At 46.4% G+C, this 24,532-nt stretch overlaps 1 protein-coding gene across 1 annotated transcript in view; it reads left to right on the top strand.

The window, feature by feature from the left end:
- apbb1ip (amyloid beta (A4) precursor protein-binding, family B, member 1 interacting protein) overlaps positions 1-24,198 on the top strand; it is a 254,338-nt gene extending 230,140 nt beyond the window's left edge. Inside the window, exons 13-14 of the mRNA XM_085987735.1 lie at positions 13,413-13,504; positions 16,331-24,198. Coding sequence (XP_085843861.1) covers positions 13,413-13,504; positions 16,331-16,939 — 701 coding nt within the window. The 3' untranslated portion in view covers positions 16,940-24,198. The remainder of the gene's footprint in view (positions 1-13,412; positions 13,505-16,330) is intronic.
- Positions 24,199-24,532: the final 334 nt, after the last annotated feature.

Here is a 24,532-nt window from a genome sequence, read left to right as displayed (position 1 = left end):
CGCTGCTGGTGCCTTGGCCACATCACGTCCCACCTCCACCTCCTCCTCCTCCTCGGAATCATCTGAAGAGGCTTTGTGCCTTGTTCCTCCAGCAGGTCGCTGCTGTGCAATGTTGTGCAGAGCGCAGCACACCATGACCATTCTGGAGCGCCTGGCTGGTGCGTATTGAGGGGTGCCTCCAGATCTGTCCAGGCACCTGAAGTGCATCTTCAGCATGCCGATACCTTGCTCAATGACACATCTGGTTGCAATATGTCTTTCATTGTATCGCTCCTGGGCCTCTTTGGTTGAGTTCCTCATGGGTGTCATCAGTCGCATTTTAAGTGGGTATCCCTTGTCTCCAAGCAGTCAGCCGGTAAGTCTGCTTTGAGGTGCGAAGAGTTCAGGGAGCGTGGACTGCCGCAGGACGAAAGCATAGAAACATATAAACATAGAAGATAGGAGCAGGAGTAGGCCATTCGGCCCCTCGAGCCTGCTCCGCCATTCGATGAGATCATGGCTGATCATCCAAACTCAGTACCCCGTACCTGCCTTCTCCCCATATCCCTTGATACCTTTAGCTTTAAGAAATATATCTAACTCCTTCTTGACTATATTTAAAGACTTGGCCTCAACCGCCTTCTGTGGTAGAGAATTCCACAGGTTCACCACTCTCTGGGTGAAGAAATTCTTCCTCATCTCTGTCCTAAATGGCTTACCCCTTATTCTTAGACTATGACCCCTGGTTCTGGACTCTCCGACCATCGGGAACATTCTACCTGCATCTAGTTTGTCCAGACCTGTCAGAATTTTATAAGTTTCGATGAGATCCCCTCTCATTCTTCTAAACTCCAGTGAGTATAAGCCCAATCGACCCAATCTCTCCTCATACGTCATTCCTGCCATCCCAGGGATCAGCCTTGTGAATCTTCGCTGAACTCCTTCCATGGCAAGAACATCCTTCCTCAGATAAGGTGACCAAAACTGCACACAGTACTCAAGGTGTGGTCTCACCAAGGCCCTGTACAACTGCAGCAGGACATCCTTGCTCCTGTACTCAAACCCTTTTGCTATGAAGGCCAACATACCATTTGCCTTCTTCACCGCCTGCTGCACCTGCATGCTTACCTTCAGCGACTGGTGCACAAGGACACCCAGGTCTCGTTGCACTTCCCCTTCTCCCAATCTATTGCCATTCAGATAATAGTCTGCCTTTCTGTTTTTGACACCAAAGTGGATAACCTCGCAGCTGCCTGGGAATCTTGCGCACACCTGCATAAACATCTTTTTGTGGTTGCACACCAACTGCACATTGATGGAGCGGAAGCCCTTGCAGTTGATGAATATTCTTGGGTGATCTGGGATTGCCTTAATTTCCACATGCGTGCATGCCGCATGCCCTGTTCCTGTGGGAAGTCAGCCAGAGCTGCAAACCTGAGCGCCCGCTCACTCTGACTGGCATCATCAGTGGCAAAGTTGACATAATTGCCTGCCCTGGCAAACAAGCCATCAGTCACCTGTCTTATGCATTTGTGGGCCGCCAACTGCGAGATCCTGCAAATGTCTCCGGCAGAGCTCTGGAAGGAGCCTGAGGCAAAGAGGTTGAGGGTGGTGGTGACTTTGACAGCCATTAGTAAAGTGTGGCCATCAGGTCTGTTGTATCCGTGTGTTAATGGAGACACGGAATGCAGGAGTTGGTTTAACAGGTGTTTACTGGACAAAGTCTGGAGGTGCACTAAAAGATACAAGACACGATACAGGCTTATATAGCCCGAGTGGCCACTACCGGCATTACAGTACACAGGGGCTCTTAAAGGCACATACACCACAATTCCTCCCCTTTTAGACAACCAGTACATAACATTTTAAGTAATTGTTATTAACATGTGTACAAGAACAATAATCTACACATTTGCTGCAGTTAATCAATTATAAGTCAGTCTCTCTGGAGGCTTCCTGACTCGGTCCGGATAACGCCTCAGTGGTGTAGTAGTTTTTGGTGGTGTAGTAGGTTCTTTTGGCAAGGTCGATTCGGCTTGAATGCCAGTGTCGGGTTCATCTGGTTCTAGTATCACCAGATCAGAGGTAGATACTATGGGTATCTCTGCTTCATCATTAGGCGTATAGAGTGGTGGTGTAGGTTGTCCCTTTTCGGATGACTCTATGATCTGGTCAGCATGGCGCCTTATTATGCTTTCTCCAATGTCCACGGTATACATCAGCAGTCCTAGTCGTGTGCAAATAGTTCCAGGCTGCCATTTCTCGGTACGGTAGTCCCGTGTCAAAACTTGTTGACCTATCTGGAAGGTTCTAGTTGGCCTTGCATTCATGCCTTGAAATTGCTGGTTCTCTACGTCCCTTCTGATGTTTGGCTTGATCAAATCCAGCCGGCATCTTAGTCTTCTATTGAAAAACATCATGGCGGGAGTTTGGTTTGTAACCACATGTGTTGCATTCCTGTAGGCAAACAAGAAGTTATCTACCTTATGCTGTAGATTAATGTCTTCATTACCCATAGCCTTTATGCCCTTCTTGAAGGTCTGGACAAACCTTTCAGCCAATCCATTGGTGGCGGGATGGTATGGGGCGGACGTGTAGTGCTTAACCCCATTGTTTTTTAAGAACTTCCTGAATTCTTCGGACACAAATTGTGGTCCATTATCAGAACAGATCTGTGCAGGCAGCCCATTCCTGGCAAATATGGTCCTTAATACTGTGATGGTTTTTTCCGTGGTGGTGGAGGACATCTTTATTACCTCCGGCCACTTGGAGTGTGCATCAACCACGATTAAGAACACTGGCCTAGAAATTCAGTTGGCTGCGCCAGCCGTTAGCGCCTTAGGAGGAGTAGATGTCGGGCGCTAGGCGGGTAGCGCCCGGGCGCAGCGCGAACTGCGCCTCGCCCCAACTTCACTAGAGATTTAGCGCCGGCGCAAAGTCTTTGCGCACGCTCAGCTGCGCGCGCAGATCATGACGTCATTTCCTCGTGCAACGCCCTTTGTGCGCCCCCAACCGGAACTTCAGTCGCGCCGCCCCATTGTGCGCCTGGCGCCCCTAGCGACTGTTAAGTGGAACGGTGCTCAGCCGATGCGGGGCGCGGGGGGCGCAAATTAAAGGGCACTCATCCTGCAATATAAAAGGCTGCCATTTTGCAGCACACCTTCTTGCGAAACGGATCTTTGGAGAGAGACCAAGGTAGATAGCTTTCTGCTTTGGCCCAACACTCGGACAGGTACTTCTGGCTTCAGGCCACAGCTTTCAAAAAGTTTTTGCCTTCATTGACATCTCACTGTTTGCCAGCATATTATGGGGGCTGCAATGGGTGTCAACGTTGGCTTTCTCAATTACATCCAAAGGGCTCACAGACGCCGTGAGAGAGTGGCAGCCCTGGTTAGACGGAGAGGGGGCAACAGGCGTCGGCAAAGGAGGCCTTACCCACCCAGGGTATACCGCCAGCAGTTCTCCTATCTCAACATGTCTGAGGAGCAGTGTGTTCGGAGGCTGCGATTCAGAAGGGAGGTGGTCACAGAGATCTGCCAGCTGCTTGCCGTTGATCTGCAGCCACAGCTGAGGAGCAGGACGTCTCTGTCGGTGGCAGTGAAGGTGACGGTGGCTCTCAACTTTTATGCCACCGGCTCCTTCCAATCCGCTACTGGGGACATTGCCAACATCTCCCAGTTCGCCGTGCATTGCTGCATCCGCCAGGTGACCAATGCCCTTTTCAAAAGGAGACGTCAGTTCATCTCCTTCTCCATGGCCCTTGACAAGCAGCAACAGCGTGCAATGGGCTTTGCAGCATTCGCGGGCTTCCCCATGGTGCAGGGCACCATTGACTGCACCCATGTGGCTTTGCGGGCACCTCTGGAGAATGCCGAGGATTACCGCAACCGGAAGGGCTACCATTCGTTGAACGTACAGCTGGTGTGTGACCACAGGCAGCTCATCCTAGCTGTCAATGCCTGATTTCCAGGCAGCAGCCACGATGCCTTCATCCTGCGACAGACTTCTGTGGCAGACATGTTCCAGGCACAGCCTCGCCCACGAGGATGGCTTATCGGGGACAAAGGCTATCCTTTGTGTACCTGGCTGATGACCCCGCTCCGTGCGCCCAGCACCCCTGCTGAAGAGCGATACAACGAGAGCCATCAAGCGACCAGGAACATCATCGAACAAACAATCGGCGTCCTGAAGCAACGGTTCCGCTGTCTCGATCGTTCCGGTGGAGCCCTGCAGTATTCTCCGGAGCGAGTCTCCCATTTCGTGGTCGTTTGCTGCATGCTGCACAACCTGGCTATCCGCAGGACTCAGCCACTGCCACCACAGATTGGAGGACCACCTCAGGAGGAGGAGCAGGAGGAGGAGGAGGAGGACCAGCACAGGAGGGAGGCACAAAGTGCAAGGGCCGCCCATCGCCGGCTTATTGAACGTCGGTTCTAGGCCCCCTCTCAGGGACTGGCTTGTGCCAATGTCAGCAGATGAATGTAGCCGCTCCACAAGCCCTCAGCCGAGCAGGGCAACCAGGACTTAACCAAAAAACCATGCACACTGCAATTTAACAACAAAAATTTACTGAAAACCTCTGCCCTTCCCACATTACATGCTCATGTGGAGAAGCCCCCTCCAAAAACACAAAACTACCAGTCTCGGCCTTACAAAAAGAAAGAAAGACACCAGTCTCGGCCTTACACAAATAAAGATAGACACCAGTCTCGGCCTTACACAAATAAAGATAGACACCAGTCTCGGCCTTACACAAATAAAGATAGACACCAGTCTCGGCCTTACACAAATAAAGATAGACACCAGCCTCGGCCTTACACAAATAAAGATAGATACCAGTCTCGGCCTTACACAAAAACAACTGCACCAGTGTCGGCCTTCCAACAAGCACCAGGCATTTGTGCATACCTCTACTTTTTGCCCTGCGAGGGCGATGCCTTGCGCATCCTTGGCTGGCCCCTGCCCGCCCTGCTGCTCCTCAATGGGAGCCCAGTGGCTGCAGCAAGGCTGGGGGAAGGCTGCTGAGGGGCAGATGGCGAGACGGCAGATGCCCTTGGGTGTCGGCCTGCACCAGCTCTGGCCTTGGAGTGGCCGGCTGCTAACTGCTCCAACTCTGGCTGGGCGGCAGCAGTGTGTCCAGCAGCTCCTGGCAGCTGCAGTGGCGGAGTGGCAGTGTCGGCTGCAGGAATGGTGGCAACCTGGCAGATCGCAGGTGCTCGCTGGTCGCCTGACACATTGGCACTCGCACGGGCCAGCACTGCAGCATGCGCAGCAAACAGCTGAAGGACAGACTGCTGGGCTGCTGCTGCGCGGCGAGTGCCCTGGCGATGCCTGGCTGATCCAGCGAGGGTGGCAGCAGTTAGTGCCCGTGTGGCCCTGGTCTGTGTCCGCATCACACCAGCCAGTGAATGGACGGCACGACTGAGCACTTGGCTAGAAGCCGACTGTGCTGCCGCGAAGTCCTGCAGACTCCTGGCCTGTGCTGCCGCGATGTCCTGCAGACTGCTGGCCTGTGCTGCATTGATGTCCTGCAGACTCCTGGCCTGTGCTGCATTGAACTGTTCCAGACTCCTGGCCTGTGCTGCACTGAATTGTTGCAGACTCCTGGCCTGTGCTGCCCCGAATTCCTGCACACTCCTTGCCAGTGACTCTATGGAGTCAGGCATCCTTCCCACTGCAGCCATGAGCTCAGTGTGCCTGCGCTCAGCCTGGACGGCCATTTCCTCTAGGAGGCGCACCTCCTCTGCGCTGACCGTCGCAGGACTGGAGGCCGCACTCACCCTCTGGGGAGAAGTCCGCCGAGCTTCCCCACCCCTCCCGCGTTGCTGCAGGCCGCTGGGCCCCGGAGCTTCACTCTCCTCCGACCCTTCCCCCTGGCTCCCCTCCAGGGAAGACGTGTCCCCTACATCGCCATGGGCTGGCACGGCTGAGGGTGGCACTGATGGGCCGGCTTCCTCTTCCTCCTCCTCGTCTTCCGAAGGGCTGACAGTGGCAGCTTGAGGGCCCGCCTCCTCACCTGGCGATTCACCATCTGAAAGCAGGAAGGCACAAGAGTAGCTTTAGAGTGAGGACAGGGCGGCAGCGAGGGAGGCATGAGTGGTGCCATTCACCGCATTGGTCGGACAGTGGCAAAGGATGCTGATCTGATGTGCAAGTGGAACGAGAGAGGTCCAAAAGGTGATGCCCTTACCATTGGTGCCCAGAACAGGGTCGGCATCTCCAGTGGCGACGGGGCCAATCAGCCGGCCTCCCATAATGCGCTCCACACGCTGGTCGAGGTCGGAGAGCTCTTTGAGGTCAGGACGGCCTCCCCCGGTCTCAGTTTGGTTGCACCGGTTGTGCGCAACCTTGGCCTGCAAGAGAAAGGACGGCCTCTAAGTACAGTGTGTAGCCCTGATCTTGTCTGCACTGCCTCCCATGGTCGAATAGCTTGGACAGTGTGTAGCCCTGATCTTGTCTGCAATGCCTCCCATGGTCGAATAGCTTGGACAGTGTGTAAAGTGCTGAATGTGCAATTGATTTTCATGCCAGGCCCATAGCTGCTGGATGAGGGCTGGCCATTAGGGCTTTCAGGTCCCTTTGCCCATAATGTGAGGTGCACATGCAAGGATGAGGAGGACACTGGAAAGGGTACTCACCCTGACAATCCGAGTGAGGTCGTTGAACTTCTTCCGGCATTGTACAGGAGTCCTGGCAACCACGCTGTTGGAAGACACCCTGTTGGAGACCTCCCTCCAGGCTTTCCGGTAGGCGCTGGGCAGCGGCCTCTTGCCACCTGGGTACAAAACATGGCGCCTGCGCTCCACTCCACCAACCAGCAGCCTCAGGTCACCGTCACTGAAGTGCTGCGCTCTCTCCCTGGCCTTCTCCATAGTCCTGGGCGTTGTACAGGTGAAGCTGAAGTGGTCAGGCCTAGGTTGAGGGCTTCAGTGTGCAGGGCGTGGCAGGCAAACAAATACACCCTCCCCCTTTAAGAGATGACCGGCGCCAGAGTGTCTGCCGTCAATCAAGAACTCGCCGCACCTGCGCTGCGCCCGGCCTCGGGGCTATCACTCAGCACCGCCGGCTTAGCACCTAAAGATAGTCGTGCATCGCCTGTTTTTGCGCAGCAGCAACCTCTTGGGGCGATGCGACTGAGTATCGGCGAAGTTGGCGCGACCTTGCGCCGGGCGCAAACTTTAGCAGCCGCCCGACTTTACCGCCCAAAAGTGGCTATACTGAATTTCTAGGCCACTGAGTCCATAAATGGACCAGCAAAGTCGATGTGTACCCTTTGCCATGGAGATGAGGGCCACTCCCATGGATGTAGAGGGGCTTGTGGTGGGGCGTTTTGGACCTTCTGGCATCCTAGACAGCCCTTGGTCATTTCTTCGATGTTTCCATCGATACCTGGCCACCACACAAACACTCTGGCTAGGTTCTTCATTTTCACTCCACCCAGATGCCCCTCGTGAAGCTCCTTTAGCACTTTATCCTGGAGTTTGGGTGGAATCACCACTCTGGATCCACACATCAAGGTTCCTCGGCACACTGACAGCTGTTCTCTTCTTTGCGAGAATGCTGGCAACAGTGGTTCGCCATGTGCTGGCCATCCCTTCACCGTTAAATCGTAGACTCGTGAGAGAGTCGGGTCATTTCTCGTTTCTTTTTCAATGGTAGAATTTGTTACTGGCAGACATTCCACTATGGTTGAGTGGAACATTTCCACTGGGTCTACTGTAGGTGCCTCTTCTACCGTTGGCAACGGTAGACGCGATAAACCGTCAGCATTTCCATGCTGTTTTGATCCTTTGTATTCTATGTCATATTGGTGTGCCCCTAGGAAAAGGGACCACCTCTGTAGCCTTTGCGCTGTCATAATGGGAATGCCCTTTTTAGGGTTGAATATGGAGACGAGGGGTTGATGGTCAGTCAACAAGGTAAATTTATGGAGACGAGGGGTTGATGGTCAGTCAACAAGGTAAATTTTTGTCCGTGTAGGTAATGGTTGAATTTCTTCACTCCCCATACCAGGCTGAGTGCTTCCCTGTCGATCTGGGCATAGTTACGCTCAGCTGAGTTCAATGAGCGTGACGCAAAAGCTATTGGCCGCTCTGAGCCATCAGGGAATCTATGCGATAATACCGCTCCTACGCCATAAGGGGATGCATCGCACACCAGTCTGATTGGCAGTGATGGGTTGTAATGAGCCAAAACTTCCTTGGACGTGATCAAGCCTTTACATTTATGGAAGGCACGTTTACAGTCTTTGCTCCATTTCCAAATTACTCCCGTTTGTAGCAGTTCGTTAAGAGGGTGCAGAACAGTCGACAAATTCGGTAAAAATTTATGATAGTAATTTATCAATCCCAGGAACGACCTTAATTGTGAGACATTTTCAGGTGCTGGGGCTTTTATGACCGCTTCAATTTTTTCAGGTGACTTATGCAACCCTTCTTCGTTAATTATGTGGCCACAATATGATATTTGTTTCTGAAAAAATTCGCACTTGGGGCGATTTGCTCGTAGGCCCCGTTCTCTCAGCCTAGTGAGCACCTGCTCAAAATTGACAAGGTGCTCGTTGTCGTTTTCTCCTGTTACAAGGATGTCGTCTAGGTAGCATTGAGTCCTCGGAATCCCTTGCAGGACTTGCTCCATAGCTCTTTGCCAGATAGCTGGAGCTGATGCTACTCCGAAAACCAGTCGATTGTACTAGTACAGGCCTTTGTGTGTGTTTATCGTGAGATACTTTTTAGAGGCCTCCTCAACCTCCATCTATAGATATGCCTGTGCCAAGTCAATTTTGGTGAAACGTTTCCCTCCGGATAGTGAGGCGAAAATATCTTCTATCCTCGGAAGAGGATACTGTACTGTGTGAAGGACCGGGTTTACAGTCACCTTGAAGTCCCCACAGATGCGAATTTTTCTCTGTTCTTCAGATTTATCATTGTTCAACGTTTTCTTCATGACCGGGACGATGGGTGTTGCCCACTCGCTCCAATCTATCTTGGATAACACGCCTGTCTTTTCTAAATTCTCCAGCTCTGCCTCGACTGCTGGACGAATTGCGTATGGCACCGGCCTTGCCTTAAAAAACTTGGGAATTGCCGCATCTTCCACTTTTATTGAGGCGGTGACGCCTTTCAAGGTTCCTAGTTCCTGTTGGAACACTTCTTTGGCGTTGGCCAAGATGTCTTTTAATCGTTCAGGTATGACGTCATCATCATTTTTTTTCTTACTGGTCACCGTCAGTGCCTGAATGGAGTGCCAGTCTAAACGTATCTTCCTGATCCATTCACGTCCCAACAGCGGTGGACCACCATCTTGCAGAACGTATAAATACAACTTCTGTATTTCCTTGCCGTTGTATACAACAGGCACCCTTATTTTCCCTCTGGGGTATACTTTCTGCCCCGTATATGTTTTCAAGATAATGGATGTGTCTTTCAAAGGTATATGCGGAAATAGCCGCTCGTAATCCCGTCGACTTATGACGGTCAGAGCTGATCCTGTATCTAGCTCCATTTTAACTGGGGACCCCGCTATCATGAGGGTAACCCAAATGGTCTGGTAATCTTCTTTGGCAATTACATTATGTAATTTGAGACAGCTTAGTCTCTTGTTTCCGGAGTCGCTATCGCTCTTCTGGTCTTCGGAGCTACTGTCCATCATCATTTGTACCTTTCTGTACTTTTCCTTATTGATTTTTTTTCTGTCAGTGGACTTTTTGTTTCCAGATCGGCATACACGTGCAATGTGTCCCATCTTTCCGCATTGCCTGCATGCTTTGTCCTTGAACCAGCAGTTCCTCTGGTCATGGGTGGATCTGCCGCAGCGATAGCATCTCTCGAAACCCTGTGTCATTTCATGGGTGCCGAAGTCCTGTGGCTTTTGCTGTATCTCTGCAGCTCCTCTTGCTGCTGCTTCGTATGATACAGCCACACTGAAAGCCTTGTCCAGTGTTAAATCTTTCTCAGAAAGTAGCCTTTTCTGTGTTCCTTCACTTAGGAGACCGCAGACGAATTTGTCTCGAAGAGAATCTGCCAGTCCTGCCCCGAATTGGCAGTGCTTTGATAGCTTCCTTAATTCGGTGAGGTAATCAGCGTTACTTTCATTCTTGTGCTGATTCCTCCTGAAGAATTTGAATCGTTCCGCTATCAGCAGCGGTGTTGGGTTTAAGTGCTCCTGTAGGGTATCAACAATCTCCTTAAAATTCTTGTCTATCGGTTTGGCTGGAGTGATTAAGTTTCGTAACAGCCCGTATGTCCTTGCGCCCATTAGATTTAGAAGTACCGATGCCTTTTTATCATCCTCTATTTCATTCGCTGTGCAATATACCTCCACTCTTTCCACATATGTGGTCCAATCCTCTACATCACTATCGAAAGCAGTAATATTGCCAGTCTTAGGCATCCTGAAAAAAAATGGCGCCTCCCGCGCTTTCCTTTCTTCCCTGCCGAGAAAAAATGGCGCCTCCCGCGCTTTCCCGCCGCTGCCGCTGCTGACAACGCTGTTCTCCGCGGTTTTTATTTATACAGATATTTTTAATAGTTGGAGACTCATTCCCGTCAGACTCTCTGGGACTTTTCCCTCCCTCTGCTTGGTCCGAACGCCGACCTGCTTTGCAGCGCTGGCCGTCTCCCGAGTGCTCCACCCTCCATCTCTGTTTGCCTCTGCCTTCGCTGCTCGGCCCCGCTGCAGAGCCAGCCGATCAAGCCCCAGCCCGCCGCCCAGGAAGGATTATTGCAGTACCTGCCACCAGCCCGGCTAGCTGGTGAAACCACAGTTTTTTCTTTTTTTTTCTTCTCTTCGACCTTCGTCTGAGGAATCGATCTCCTTGAGGTGCTGCCGAATTGCAGGTAAGTCCGTTTCCAACTCGTCGCCACTGTTGTATCCGTGTGTTAATGGAGACACGGAATGCAGGAGTTGGTTTAACAGGTGTTTACTGGACAAAGTCTGGAGGTGCACTAAAAGATACAAGACACTATACAGGCTTATATAGCCCGAGTGGCCACTACCGGCATTACAGTACACAGGGGCTCTTAAAGGCACATACACCACAAGGTCCACTTGGCAGCAGGTCTTGTTCCAGCAGGCTGAAAATGTCTGCCACCACCTGACGTGAGACCCGGGGCCTTCTGAGATACTGGTGTTCCAACATGTTGAGGCAGATCATCCTCTGCCTGTACAACCTGTGTTACGGGTATGGCCTCCTGCGAGCTGCACCTCTCTGCTCATCCCCTCTCTCCTGTGGAGCGGCAGGTCTGTGAGGAGCAGGCTGCTGCTGGTGCTCTTTCTGCTGCTGCTCATCTTGGTCCTCATCTGAATTCCAAAGTAAAACAGCATAAGCGGCACCCATGCTGTTCTGATAGATCACAGCTGCAAAGTGGAGATCAGTTGTACAAACCTGTGAAGTGGTGAAAGTAACCTCTCAGCGCAAGTACTGTGAGCAAAAGCCTTTCACACAATCAGGCAAGAAAGCAGCTGTGAGGTTTCAGCTCTTATTGGCATATTTTCTTGTCATGTCTTCAGCCCCCTCAATTGCCGCTGTGTTCGCGCCTTGCTTTCACTGGCGAGTTCCAGGAAGCCCGGGAAACACTCGCGCCCACAGTTAAATTCCAAAAGCCATGTTAATATCGCTTTAATTGAGTGGTTAAGATATTGAAATTGACGACCCGCCTCTCCTGAGGGGGTTGCTCACACGCAGCCTAACACGCTGCAGTTAAATGTGGAAGTCGGCGGGTTGGAGCTGGCTTCCCATGTGTTGTCAATTTCGATGCTTTTATCTCCCCACTAACATTCCCTATAAGCTCTCTGCCGGTCCCACGCAGCCAGGGACCGGTTTTTCCAATGTTAAAGTTCGTGTGAATAGGCGGCACACCTGAAAAAAATTACGGGAACATTGCCCCCCACCCCCTCCCAAGCCCACACGCTCCTGCAAGTTAAAATTCACCCCTATATACTGATGTGTCAGTGTTTGTGTACACATATTGGGGTATACTGGCATAGTGGTTAGTACTGTTGCCTCACAGCGCCAGGGACCCGGGTTCAAATCCGGTCTCGGGTGACTGTCTGTGTGGAGTTTGCACATTCTCCCCGTGTTTGTGTGGGTTTCCTCCGAGTGCTCCGGTTTCCTCCCACAGTCCAAAGATGTGCGGGTTAGGTTGATTGGCCATGATAAAAATTGGCCCTTAGTGTTAGGGGGGATTAAATATGTGGGGTTACGGGGATAGGGCTTGGGTGGGATGGCTGTCGGTATAGGGACCAGGTGCTAGGGTTTGGATGATCAGCCATGATCTCGTTGAATGGCGGAGCAGGCTCGAAGGGCCGAATGGCCTACTCCTGCTCCTAGTTTCTATGTTTCTATGTATGCATAAGTCTAGCTTTGTATCTTAATTAGTACTATTGATGAAAGAATTGCCGCTATTGTACTTTCACAGCCAATGATCTGTTAATTAAAAACTGATTATAATCAAAAATTATTACTTAAGACAAATCTTTCCAAATGGAACAGTCTAGCTGTTCCTTGTCAGAGGCACCACTTAAAATGTAGTTGGGGTGAGGATCTCACCTACTGCCTGATTCCATATCTCAGGGAGGGAGGGTACAGCAACATGATAAGGCCATTATCACATCAATCACTAAAGCTGATCGAGAGGGGTTGAAAACTGGGTGGATTAGCCTAACTATAAATTCTGCTTTTCAACAAAATTAATACAATTTCAGAGAGACGAGAGTACACTCTATTCTTTTCAAGGATGTTGCCTTCCTTTAATTTTTCTGCCTCCCACTCCACTCCCTCACCCCATCTATGGCAAAAACCTCTTCAGCCCCAGAAAATAGGGTGAGCGGGCTGCTGTCAGGATGCCTTCAATGCCATTCAGCAGCTGTGGTGTGGAGATGCCGGAGTTGGACTGGGGTGGACAAATGTAAGAAGTCACACAACACCAGGTTATAGCCCAACAGCTTTATTTGAAGTCACAAGCTTTCGGAGCGCTGCTCCTTCGTCAGGTGATGAAGGAGCAGCGCTCCGAAAGCTTGTGACTTCAAATAAAGCTGTTGGACTATAACCTGGTGTTGTGTGACTTCTTACATTTATTCAGCAGCTGGACACAAGGCGGTGTGCGTGAACAGCCTGCTGGAATTTCCGAGGTGATTTTTCCCACCTTCCCTTTTACGCTCCACCTAACTCCTTCCTGATTGAGATTGGAAATTTAGTGAAGTGGCAGATTAGACCTGCATTCCCTTGGTTTTTATCTCATTTTAAAACTAAAATAAATAAGGTATACTCTCCTTTAATTTCACTGCGCTTTGTGTGTTTATAAAAAAAAAGGTTTTTGACTTAATTAAGGTGCACTTCTAAACTGCAACAAATAAATCCTCGTTGTTCTATGTTGGTCTGTCTGTCACTCATCAATTCCTATTAAGCTTTTTTTCTCCATATTGTCATTAAGCTGCTCCTCAAGCAAATGGACACCCAGGGCAAGCCCAGCAAGCACTGAACCCAATCAGATCTGCGTTTCCTGAAGCCTGGAAGCGTGCAGAGGTAAGTAAAGTAAAAACTGGGGAGAGCTGAGGGAATTATTTCTGTGAAATCTTTAGCAACTGGTAAATGCATGAATTTTCCCTAAAAGTTTGACTACACTGTCTTCAATATCTTTTGTTTAGCTGGCTGGATTGGCTACAATGAACCCTGGAGTATAATCTAAAAGTTTTTCAAAAGCTAACTTTACACCTTACTATTTTCTACTCTCTGCGCCCTGATTCAAATGAGTACATGGAGCTTTCAATAAACCTGGCTCACTGCAACTGCAACAGCACAATGTATAACGAGCACTAGGTTCTCTTCAAATGATTGCTGCCCGTATGGTGATATGTACATGATAATCTTGTGCAATTACTTCAGTGGGAAAGCACGGATTGAACCCAATTGCATTTCTGAGCACAATAACTTTTCACATAAAACATAACATTTTACACTGATAATGGGCCTGAAATTCAGATGCGCCTTACGAATAAGTGCAAATGACATGGTTAAATGCCAGCACCACACAGTCTCACTGCTGGCAGGTCTGGGGCATAAAATTAGGCGCATGTGGTCACATTTTACGACGCATGATTTTGGGGAAACAATGAGGCATGGGTGAGCCTCTTTAAAATAGTATATTTATTAAAATTAGTTCCTACGCTGAATTTCACAACTTCAAATGAGGCTCCGACCATAGTAAGGACCTCGCCTATATTAATAAAGCACATCGGGAACTGGGACCTGGCCTACTCAAATAGGCTTCTTAACGGGAGATTATCATTTCAGTTGCTGTTAAAAGTGGAGTTGTTTTGTGTTTGGATTGACATTTTGCTGATTTTGTTCCGAACATTAGTTGGTTTTTTGGACTAGACTATCATTTTTGGGTATTTTTTTCCCTTCATTAAACTTGGTTTCTGGTGACATTTAAATTGCACCATATGAATCGCATTAGTGTTAGGGAAGTTCCTTGGGGTGGGGGGCTTCCCGCAGTGCTGCATGATTAAGATGAAGGTGAGTTTATGAGGCGAAAACAAATGCAGCTGCAATGTCACTCATCACTACCCCAGAACCACATCTATAGACTCTTCTACATGTACTTACAAATGTCAGAGAAGATCTGTATTTTACACCTCCACTTCACAACACAGTTGTAATCTTCACAGTAAGAAGAAGAAGGTTCAACTGCTCCTGGCTCACCAGCGGACAAAATTGGGAGCACAAACAGCTCTTAGAATCATTGAATCTTACAAAACAGAAGGAGGCAATTTGGCCAATCATGCCTGTGTAGACTCTTTGAAAGAGCTATCCAATTAATCCCACTCCCCTGCTCTTTCCCTATAGCCCTGAAAATGTTTCCTTTTTAAGTATATATCCAATTTCCTTATGAAAGTTACTATTGAATCTGCTTCCAGGCAGTACATTCCAGATCATAACAACTCACTGCACAAAAAATGTCTTCTCATCTCCCTCTGGTTCTTTTGTCAATTATCTTAAATCTGTGTCCTCCAGTTACCGACCATCCGCCAGTGGAAACAGTTTATCCTTATTTACTCTATCAAAAACCCTCATAATTTTGAACACCTCTATGAAATCTCCCCTTAACCTTCTCTGCTCTAAGGAGAACAATCCCAGCTTCTCCTGTCTCTCCACATAACTGTAGTCCGTCATCCCTGGTATCATTCTAGTAAATCTCTTTTGCACCCTCTCCAAGGCCTTGACATCCTTCCTAAAGTAAACCCAGAATTGGACACAATACTTTAGCTGAGGCCTGACCAGTGATTTATAAAGGTTTAACATCACTTCCTTGCTTTTGTCCTCATAGCCTTTATTTATAAAGCCAAGGATCCCATATGCTTTTTTTTAAACAGCTTTATCAAGTTGTCCTGCCACTTTCAAAGATATGTGTATGTGAACCTCCAGGTCTCTCTGTTCCGGTGCCCCTTTTAAAATTATATAATTTAGTTTATATTGCCTCTCCTCATTCTTCCTCCCAAAATGCATCACTTCACACTTCTCTGCATTAAATTTCATCTGCCGTGTGTCTGCCCATTTCACCAGTCTGTCTATGTCCTCCTGAAGTAATATGAGAACTTATAAGAAACATTTCTTCATTTTTCAAAGTTATTCTGATAGTAATGGCACAGAATATCAGATCACTATTGCACTGTCAAGTCACTGAGTGGACGTGGGCAGGATAGGTCAATTTTCCCTTCCAGCTTCTGTTCCCAATCCCAGCCATGCTGTTCTGATAGGTCACAAGTGATGAATGTGAAGAGATTTAACAACCTCACAAAATTATTACCAAAAATGTAATAAATGATGTGATCTTAGTCCTTTTTTAGAGAGTATATACTCTCTGACAATATATTCTTCTTGTTCTCCCCAGATTTTCTCTTGCTGCTGGTCCCAATCTGGCCCATGCCTATCCTGTGTCTGGGATGGATGGAGCATGCATCCTGCTCCTCAGCAAACCCTAAAGCTGCTCCCAGCTCTCTGTGCACGAGTGCTCAGGAACTCAGCAGAGCAGGGATTTGAAACAGAATCCATCACTTTGTCATATTGCCATGAGACTCCCTCTTAATGAGTTGCTTAAAACGCCACCGTATGATGCAGTGCTCTCTGTAGGGTGCTACCATCTCTAATCCAGATAACAAACCTGGTCCCAGGGTGTAATACACTGAATTGTGGGAAGTTGAGACACCTGGTTAATGAAACCAGGTAAATATGACCAGTAGCTGGAATGTTGAATAACAAAACTAGGGAAACAAGAAAGGTTCAATGTTTGCTACATGAATGTTCTATTTATCTATGACCCATATAATAACATTTATTTTCAATTCTAAGGAGAAGACGACATATGATATTGATGCCACCCTCCCACCACCACCTGCTCAATTTGTATATCAAGGACCCATGCATGTCGAAGAAGAGCTACCACCTCCCCCTCCATCCTTTGAACCTCCTCCTCCACCTTTTCAACCTCCTCCAATTCCAGCAGAGCCATCCAAGCCAAAGCTCTTTTCAGGTCCTCCTCCAGCACCGACCCGACAATTTCCATCTGCTACATCTTCTGCAGCACCACCTCCTACCTTAATCAAACGGAAAAATTCAGGCGCAAGTAATCAACCAAAACCAAATGTTCACTTTGCGGATTTACCTCCACCTCCTCCGGATCCAGGGAATTTTCCAGAACCACCTCCTGATTTTCTGCCACCTCCTCCTCCTTGTCTCAACAGCAATTCCGGAGGACCACCACCGCCACCTCCTCCTCCACCACCTCCTTCCAACCCAACCATCGATGCTGTGAAAAGGCCACTCGTGCCAAAGAGGAGTGAGAATAGCACACTGACCTCCCATTCTAGACCTGGAGGAGGTGGATCCCCGGACAAGCCAGACCTTATGTCAGATCTCATGAAAGTCCTACAGAAAAAAAGAGCTGCACTAAATGAATAAGCATAAGTGATTTGAATCAAAGATTTGTGTCCATACTTACTTTACAGCTTATGTGACACTAAACCATTTACTAAAAACAGCTTGAATAAAGTAGGCTCATACTGGCAAGTAGCCTGATCATCACAAGGCAAGAAACAGCATTTCAACAAAGTGCCTGAGACACATACAACTGTGGAAACAAGCAATGTATTAAAATGTTGCATTATCAAAGAAAATACGCATATGGTTATACAGCCAGTATGTTCATTTTTCCACACCTGTATATGTGTGATTTTCTGTTTTGTTTTACAACAGTAGCCATGTTACTTTAAGAGTGAATTGAAATTCCTTCTGATGGCAAATATGATGTGGCATTGAGCCATACAGACCTGGAAGGTCCCAGTTTCAGTTCCTGGTCTGTGCTAAGTTAGCTGAACTCAGGTAGACCAATGTTGAAGCCACTCTATATGATCTCCAGCTTAGAGAGGATATGAAACAGCCAGGGTTTCCACTTCTGATTACCTTCCTGCTGTAAAGTAGGTTCGTGTAGAGATCAAATGAACACAGGATCATGACTAAGCTATGGTGCCCCATATGGTCAAACAGCTCCAAAACACTCCTCATCTCGTTTCACACATGAAGAATGGCTATTTTGGACCAGTTATCAAAGGGGCTTCCAGTACCAATAGAACTACATTCTTTTTCATTTTCAGTATAGCAGGAAGAAAAAGAAATTAAGCAATTTGATGAAAATGACCACCATCCATGGATTTAGAACTGTTTGATTTGCATTCCTTTCCAGTTAACAGGAAGGGTCCATTAACAATCAGAAGGCTGAGGTTGTAAAAATGAACAAAGGGGCAGGAGGAACAGAAATGTCAAGTGACTTTCAATTGTGGTTCAGAACATTCGGCTGCTTAATTTAAGTCTTCACTGTTTCACTAGTGAACCACTCTTTATTGTATTTTTAAACACTTTATGAGTTTAAATAACCCCCCACTTGCTAGGAGCACAAACTGCCCTGTCAAATTTTCCATGTGTTTATTGTGAGTACAATCATTGAACCTGCCTTACCCGCTTCCCTCCTTCCAAAAGGTGGCAGTGCCTTGTAAACATTTCCTTTTCAGTTGAAGGTGTCCAAAATGATTGCTGGGTGCTGACATACGATCTTATGAAAGTTGTTGAGGGATATAGTTCACCATGAAATTGGCTTTACATAAGTGCCTACCAAAGATGCAGCCCACACATGATGCACCTTAAACAGGTTTTTTTTTCAGATAAAACAGAGAACCAAAGCTCCCCTGTGAGAATATTTTTATTGTGTTATTGTGTTATTTTTAAAGTCATCAAAAATCATACAGCGACTACCCAATGAGAGAGGATTCAGAATTTTCTTTTCCTTTTCTAATTTTTAAGACTGATTTCCCAAATCTCAGAATTAGGTTTTTTTACATGTAACATGGCAGGGAGCAAACAACTGACACTGAAGTGAGGGGTATGTCTGAGCAAGGGTAATTTTCATGGCATTACAGTATGTACATGAACAGTTTTTCGTAAGTAAGCCTTACACTTTTTCCTGACAAGTTAGGGCTGCAATATCCCCTCCTTTCTCTTCATTCCAAAGATCTGCTTATCAGTTTGAACTCAACATGCATGTCCTTGGGATCTGGGTATTTTATAAACAGGACTATCATTACTACAATCAGAATAGTGTACTGTGCTGCATTCTAATGGGATTCCACAACACTCTTTCAAACTTAAAATCTCAATGTGATCAGGGATGCCTGATGAAATTTGCACTTTGCACGCCAATTTTACCAACACAAAAAGATAGTGGGCCTGAAAATCCACAGGCCCTCCAGCTCTGACCCCAAGAGAGTTTGTGGGATTATTGGTGGACACATTTACATGAGACTGATGAGCGCCCAAATCACTATGGGAGCATCTTCCATGCCTGTCACTGGAGACCCAATGGTGCCCCCCACCCCGCCCCCACTCCCCCGAGGTCCCTTGTGCAAGGTCGTAGATAAAATTATTTTTTAAAAAGTAACTTTCTCTGGGGGTCCAAGCCACTTATCCTCATCTATGGCCTTTCCACCATCCCCATGGTGGGGCCCACTTGCACCCATTTGGAGGCCACCATGTTTCATCTTGCTCAGCATACTGGCTTCCAGTAATATGCTTCATCTCAACTGAGGCAGAGAAGCAGGAACTCTTAGCATAGCGGGACATCCACCCTCAAGGTTACCCCTGATGCCATTGGACTTGTAAGGGCTGGGCGCAGCTTGTATTCCTTACAAGACCAACTAAGAATCCTAGAATCATCAGGGTTCTGGTGCAACTGGGTTCCTGCCATTTTCCAATGGATTTTGGCGGACTCCCATCAGAGTTATGCTGGGAGTTTGGAGAAAAAACAATGGAAATTTGGTGCCAGCTAAATTCTTTAGCAGCAATCTCTAATATTTTAAAGGCATCCTAAAACAGCAAGAACATGTAGTCCTGTCCTTGAAACTGGAAAGCCTAACCTTACTTTACCTGAATAGAATATATGTGGGTGTGGGCACGTATATGAACTGTTTCTACAGAAGTATAAATATAACAGAATTTAAGAACATAAGAACATAAGAAATAGGAGCAGGAGTAGGCCAATCGGCCCCTCGAGCCTGCTCCGCCATTCAATAAGATCATGGCTGATCTGATCCTAAACACCAATCTACTATCACAGAACCATCTCCTGAATCTAACAGAATTAGACACACAAAATAGGAGCCGGATCAGGCTACACGGCCCCTGGGCCCGCTCCGCTACCCACAGGGCCATGACCGATCCGAACCTAGGCTCAGGTCCAAATTCCTGCCCGCTCCCCGTAACCCTTAATTCCCTTTACTTCTAGGAAACTGTCTATTTCTGTTTTAAATTTATGTAATGATGTAGCTTCTACAGCTTTTTGGGGCAGCATATTCCATGGACCTACCACCCTCTGAGTGAAGTAGTTCCTCCTCATCTCAGTTTTGAAAGAGCAGCCCCTTATTCTAAGACTATGCCCCCTAGTTCTAGTTTCATCCATCATCGGGAACATCCTCCCCACATCTACCCAATCCAACCCCTTCACAATCTTATATGTTTCAATAAGATCGCCTCTCATTCTTCTGAACTCCAATGAGTAGAGTCCCAATCTACTCAACCTCTCCTCATATGTCCATCCCCTCATCCCCGGGATTAACCGAGTGAACCTTCTTTGTACTGACTCGAGAGCAAGTATATCTTTTCTTAAGTATGCAGTATTCCAGGTGCGGTCTCACCAATACCTTGTACAACTGAAGCAATACCTCCCTATTTTTATATTCTATCCCCCTAGCAATGAAAGCCAACATTCCATTGGCCTTCTTAATCACTTGCTGCACCTGCATACTAACCTTTTGAGTTTCGTGCACCAGGACCCCCAGATCCCTTTGTACTTCAGTACTTTCCAGTTTCTTGCCATTAAGATAATAACTTGCTCTACGATTTTTCCTGCCAAAGTGCATAACCTCACACTTTCCAGTATTGTATTCCATCTGCCAAATCTCTGCCCACTTACTTGGCCTGTCTATGTCCCCTTGCAGGTTTTTTATGTCCTCCTCACTCACTACTTTCCCTCCCATCTTAGTATCATCTGCAAACTTTGATATGTTACACTCGGTCCCCTCCTCCAAATCGTTAATATAGATTGTAAAGAGTTGGGGACCCAGCACTGACCCCTGCGGAACACCACTAGTTACTGATTGCCAGTCTGAGAATGAACCATTTATCCCAACTCTCTGCCTTCTGTTAGATAGCCAATCCTCTATCCATGCCAGAATATTACCTCCAATCCTGTGATTTTTTATCTTAAGCAGTAATCTTTTGTGTGGCACCTTGTCAAATGCCTTTTGGAAGTCTAAATACACTACGTCCACTGGTTCCCCTTTATCCACCCTATATGTTACTTCCTCAAAGAACTCCAGCAAATTTGTCAAACATGACTTCCCCTTCATAAAACCATGCTGACTTTGTCCTATTAAATTATGATTATCCAAATGTCCTGTTACTGTCTCCTTAATAATGGACTCCAAAATTTTACCTACCACAGATGTTAGGCTAACCGGTCTATAGTTTCCAGCCTTCTGTCTACTGCCCTTTTTAAATAAGGGTGTTACATTAGCAGTTTTCCAGTCTGCCGGGACCTTTGCTGAGTCCAGGGAGTTTTGGAAAATTATTACTAATGCATCCACAATCCCTACCCATTTAAACAATGGTAATCTGGATTAAGTAATTACAGAGGTCAATGAGTAGTAACAATTAACATACTTGATCATGCCTCCTTTTGCATAAACAAGGACTCTGTTGAGTGAGCACAAGCTGTTTAATAAATACTGTGTCTTAACAAAGCTGGAGATTCCCTGATGACTTGGTGGGTAAATGCATGAAGTAATGTTCTACTTAGCCATATGGACTAGGAATGTCCCAAGTTTGATAGCTGGTCAGTGCGGAGTTAACTGATCTTATCTAGGACAGCAATGGGGACTACAATTGATCTCCGTATTCCTGGGCTGGGAGTGAGGGGGAAATCAGTCAACTTCCGTGTCTATCTAGTGATGTGTAGATGTTTTGTGAGGACAGGATCACGCTGGGTTCTGATGCCCATAGGCCCAAAATCCTGCCAACACTCACTGTCTAGCCTCAGACATCAAGAATGACCTTTTAAGTAAGGTACGAGCTACCAGCACTCATGGAACTTTATCTCAGCATGACTCTGCACATTAAGAGGATAAGGGGAGAAAATTGGTAAACTAAAGAGAAAAAACTATCCTTATGGAAAAATCATTGTTTTTGCAGTCAATCATGTGACTGGGCATTTCTAATCTTTGCTTCCCTCCTGAGCCACCTCAGTAACAAGTTACAAGTGCAACCTGTGTGTATCCAAAACCAATTGAATTAATTTTAATTGTAGCTGACCATTCGGATCAGTCTGGTGGTTGGTCTCAAATTGCCAAACAAGAAAAGAATCACCATAGGATGGTTACCTGGGCTTTTTGAGAGTCATGCAGTTCTGGATCAATTACGTGCTAATGTAAAACGTGGGTCTAATTAAAATCAATGGCGCTGTTTCAATGTGTTTGCAGGCAGTGCCCCTAACCTACAAAGAAACAGCAGAAACATAAAATGGTAGATTTCCATGAGATTGAAATAGACGAAAGATCAATAGGGTAAATTCACCGATTCAGAAGAGTGGTGCTTCAAGGGAGTACAACTAAGAGATAGGACCACAACAGTGTAGCGCCAATTCTGTAATGCATACTCCCTTCGAGTGCAACTCCCCACTTGGAGCACGATGCACAGGATCAGTAAATTTACCCATATATTTTCTAAAAGGTAAGATTTTTTGTTTCATTTAGCAGAGGGATGGGGAACTACTTTACACAGAAATGATTCATCTGGCCTTTCTCCTTTGAAGCTTTATTTTGAAAGCTAACAAAATGAAAATTGCATCTTTATTTAAAAAGATGTTGTGCCACATCATTGAGTATCAAGAGGTTCAGCTAAATATAAGAATAGACTGTTCTGAAAACTTTGTTGAAAGTTCCACCATATTGCCTGCCGCAAAGTTCTTGCTTTGCAGCGGTCCTGTATCTATTACAGCATATGGTTTTGCAAAGATTGTCTAGTGCCCTTTTAACCGCTCACTGGAAGAGGTTTATGAGCTCCCCAATGGCTCAAATGATCAAGGCAGTGGGTAGCTGACCCATAAGACCAGCAATATCTGTAGTCTGTGTTAGCTGATCTCAACTGGGACAGCAGTAAGGGTGCTGCAATTGGACTCAGCATCCCTGGGTTAGGGAGCCAAAAGATGGCCATGGACCCCACTTCTGAAAGTACATCTATGTGAACACTGGGTGAATACAGGACATGGATCAGCTGTGATACCCCAACAGTGGAATAGACTGTGGGCATTCACCATCTAGGCCCAGATAAAGAATAGACACTTGGTTAAATTATCAGAAGGCAATCATTGCCATGGAGCTGTATGTCAACAAGGAATCAATACCTTCAGCAGAAGAGAGGAGGAGGGAAAAATTGGTGTAAAAAGGGTTAAGAAAGGGATTTGCATGTTGATTGTGACATGAATTACAGGAACACACTTCATTCTTTTCGATATGAAATTGTAATATTGATATAGAACTGTAAATTTAAAAACAAATACAGTGTTGGCTGAACAACCCCACCCTCTTACCAATCTACATCGAGGTTGTTCCATTGACAAACTTGTTGACCAGTTTTGGTTGCAATGCCTAATTCACTAGAATGTATCATAAGATGGCAGACTACAATATTGGCTGATCAAAGAATTTGACAACAAAGTTTGAAAATGGGCTGATGAACTAGTCATTCTGTTTTGTCAACAGAAATTACAGCTTGTGTTTAATTTGAGTTATATATAAATAATAGAAACCAGATACAGACGCCCACAGTGGCTCGGTGAGTAACAACACCTTGAATTGTGGTATTGAACCATACAAATCTGGAATGGTGCCAAGTTCAACCTCTAGCCTGTGAAGAATTAATAGATCTCAGTTAATTTGGGCATTCACTGCACATGACTTTCAAGCCATTATTTGAAAACTTACCCCTATAAAGCCAACAAGTTAGTTTTCTGTGTATATAGTCAAAATGCTTTTATCTGTTTTCTTTTAGAGAATGAAGGATGAAAGTTTGCTTTAAGGTGTTTTATACTTGTACTAATCCAGAATTTGCAGAACAATTATGTGTGAAATAATCATTGCTGCAAAACCTAAACAACATTATATATTAATATTAGAGATAGTTATAGATGTATATAAGGTAGTAAGTGTTCATGTCTATGATCCATTCATTCCAGGAGTCCGTCCACTCATTTTTCTTATTTTTTTCTCATAAGGGATAAACGTGAGAATCTGTAAATGGGCAGTAGGACCCTGATTAGCTGACTGTGTTTCTTGGTATACACATCAATATCCTATCCAAATAAAGAGGTTAGACAGCGAAGGTAATTAAAAAAAGAACTCAGTTCATTTAAAGTTATAAATAAACTGTATTTTGATGGCCTTAATGCAGAGCAAAGGGTTAAATGATAATCTTACTATCTGATAATGTAATTGAGAATTAAACAATAATGCGACTTTTTAACTAATAAAACTATAGAATAGAATTAATGGATTCTAGGTATGAACACTTCCTACTGCTACTGCTTGTATGAATAAAGAGATAATCATTGTCCCTTGTTTCGGACTCATACAGACTTTTGATTTCTGTGATAGGGAAAACAAATTTTATACGTTGAGATAAAACTAACATATTTTAGTCAAGGATCACAGAACTTCAAGCGCGCACACGCAAGGGAATGGTAGCACACATTAAAGGAACAGTAGCATAGTGGTAATGTCACTGGGCTAGTAATCCAGAGGCCTGGATTAATAATCCGGAAACGTGAGTTCAAATCCCACCACGGCAGCTGGAAAATTTAAATTCAGTTAGTTAAATAAATCGGGAATAAAAAGCTAATATCAGTAATAGTAACCATGAAACTACCGGATTGTTGTAAAAACCCATATGGTT

This window comes from Somniosus microcephalus, chromosome 5 (genome assembly GCF_052327205.1).
Source record: "Somniosus microcephalus isolate GS21.2 chromosome 5, FLI_Smic_1.0, whole genome shotgun sequence".
NCBI lineage: Eukaryota > Metazoa > Chordata > Chondrichthyes > Squaliformes > Somniosidae > Somniosus > Somniosus microcephalus.
The sequence above is the reverse complement of the archived record's forward strand: the minus strand, read 5'-3'. Positions and strand labels throughout refer to the sequence as shown.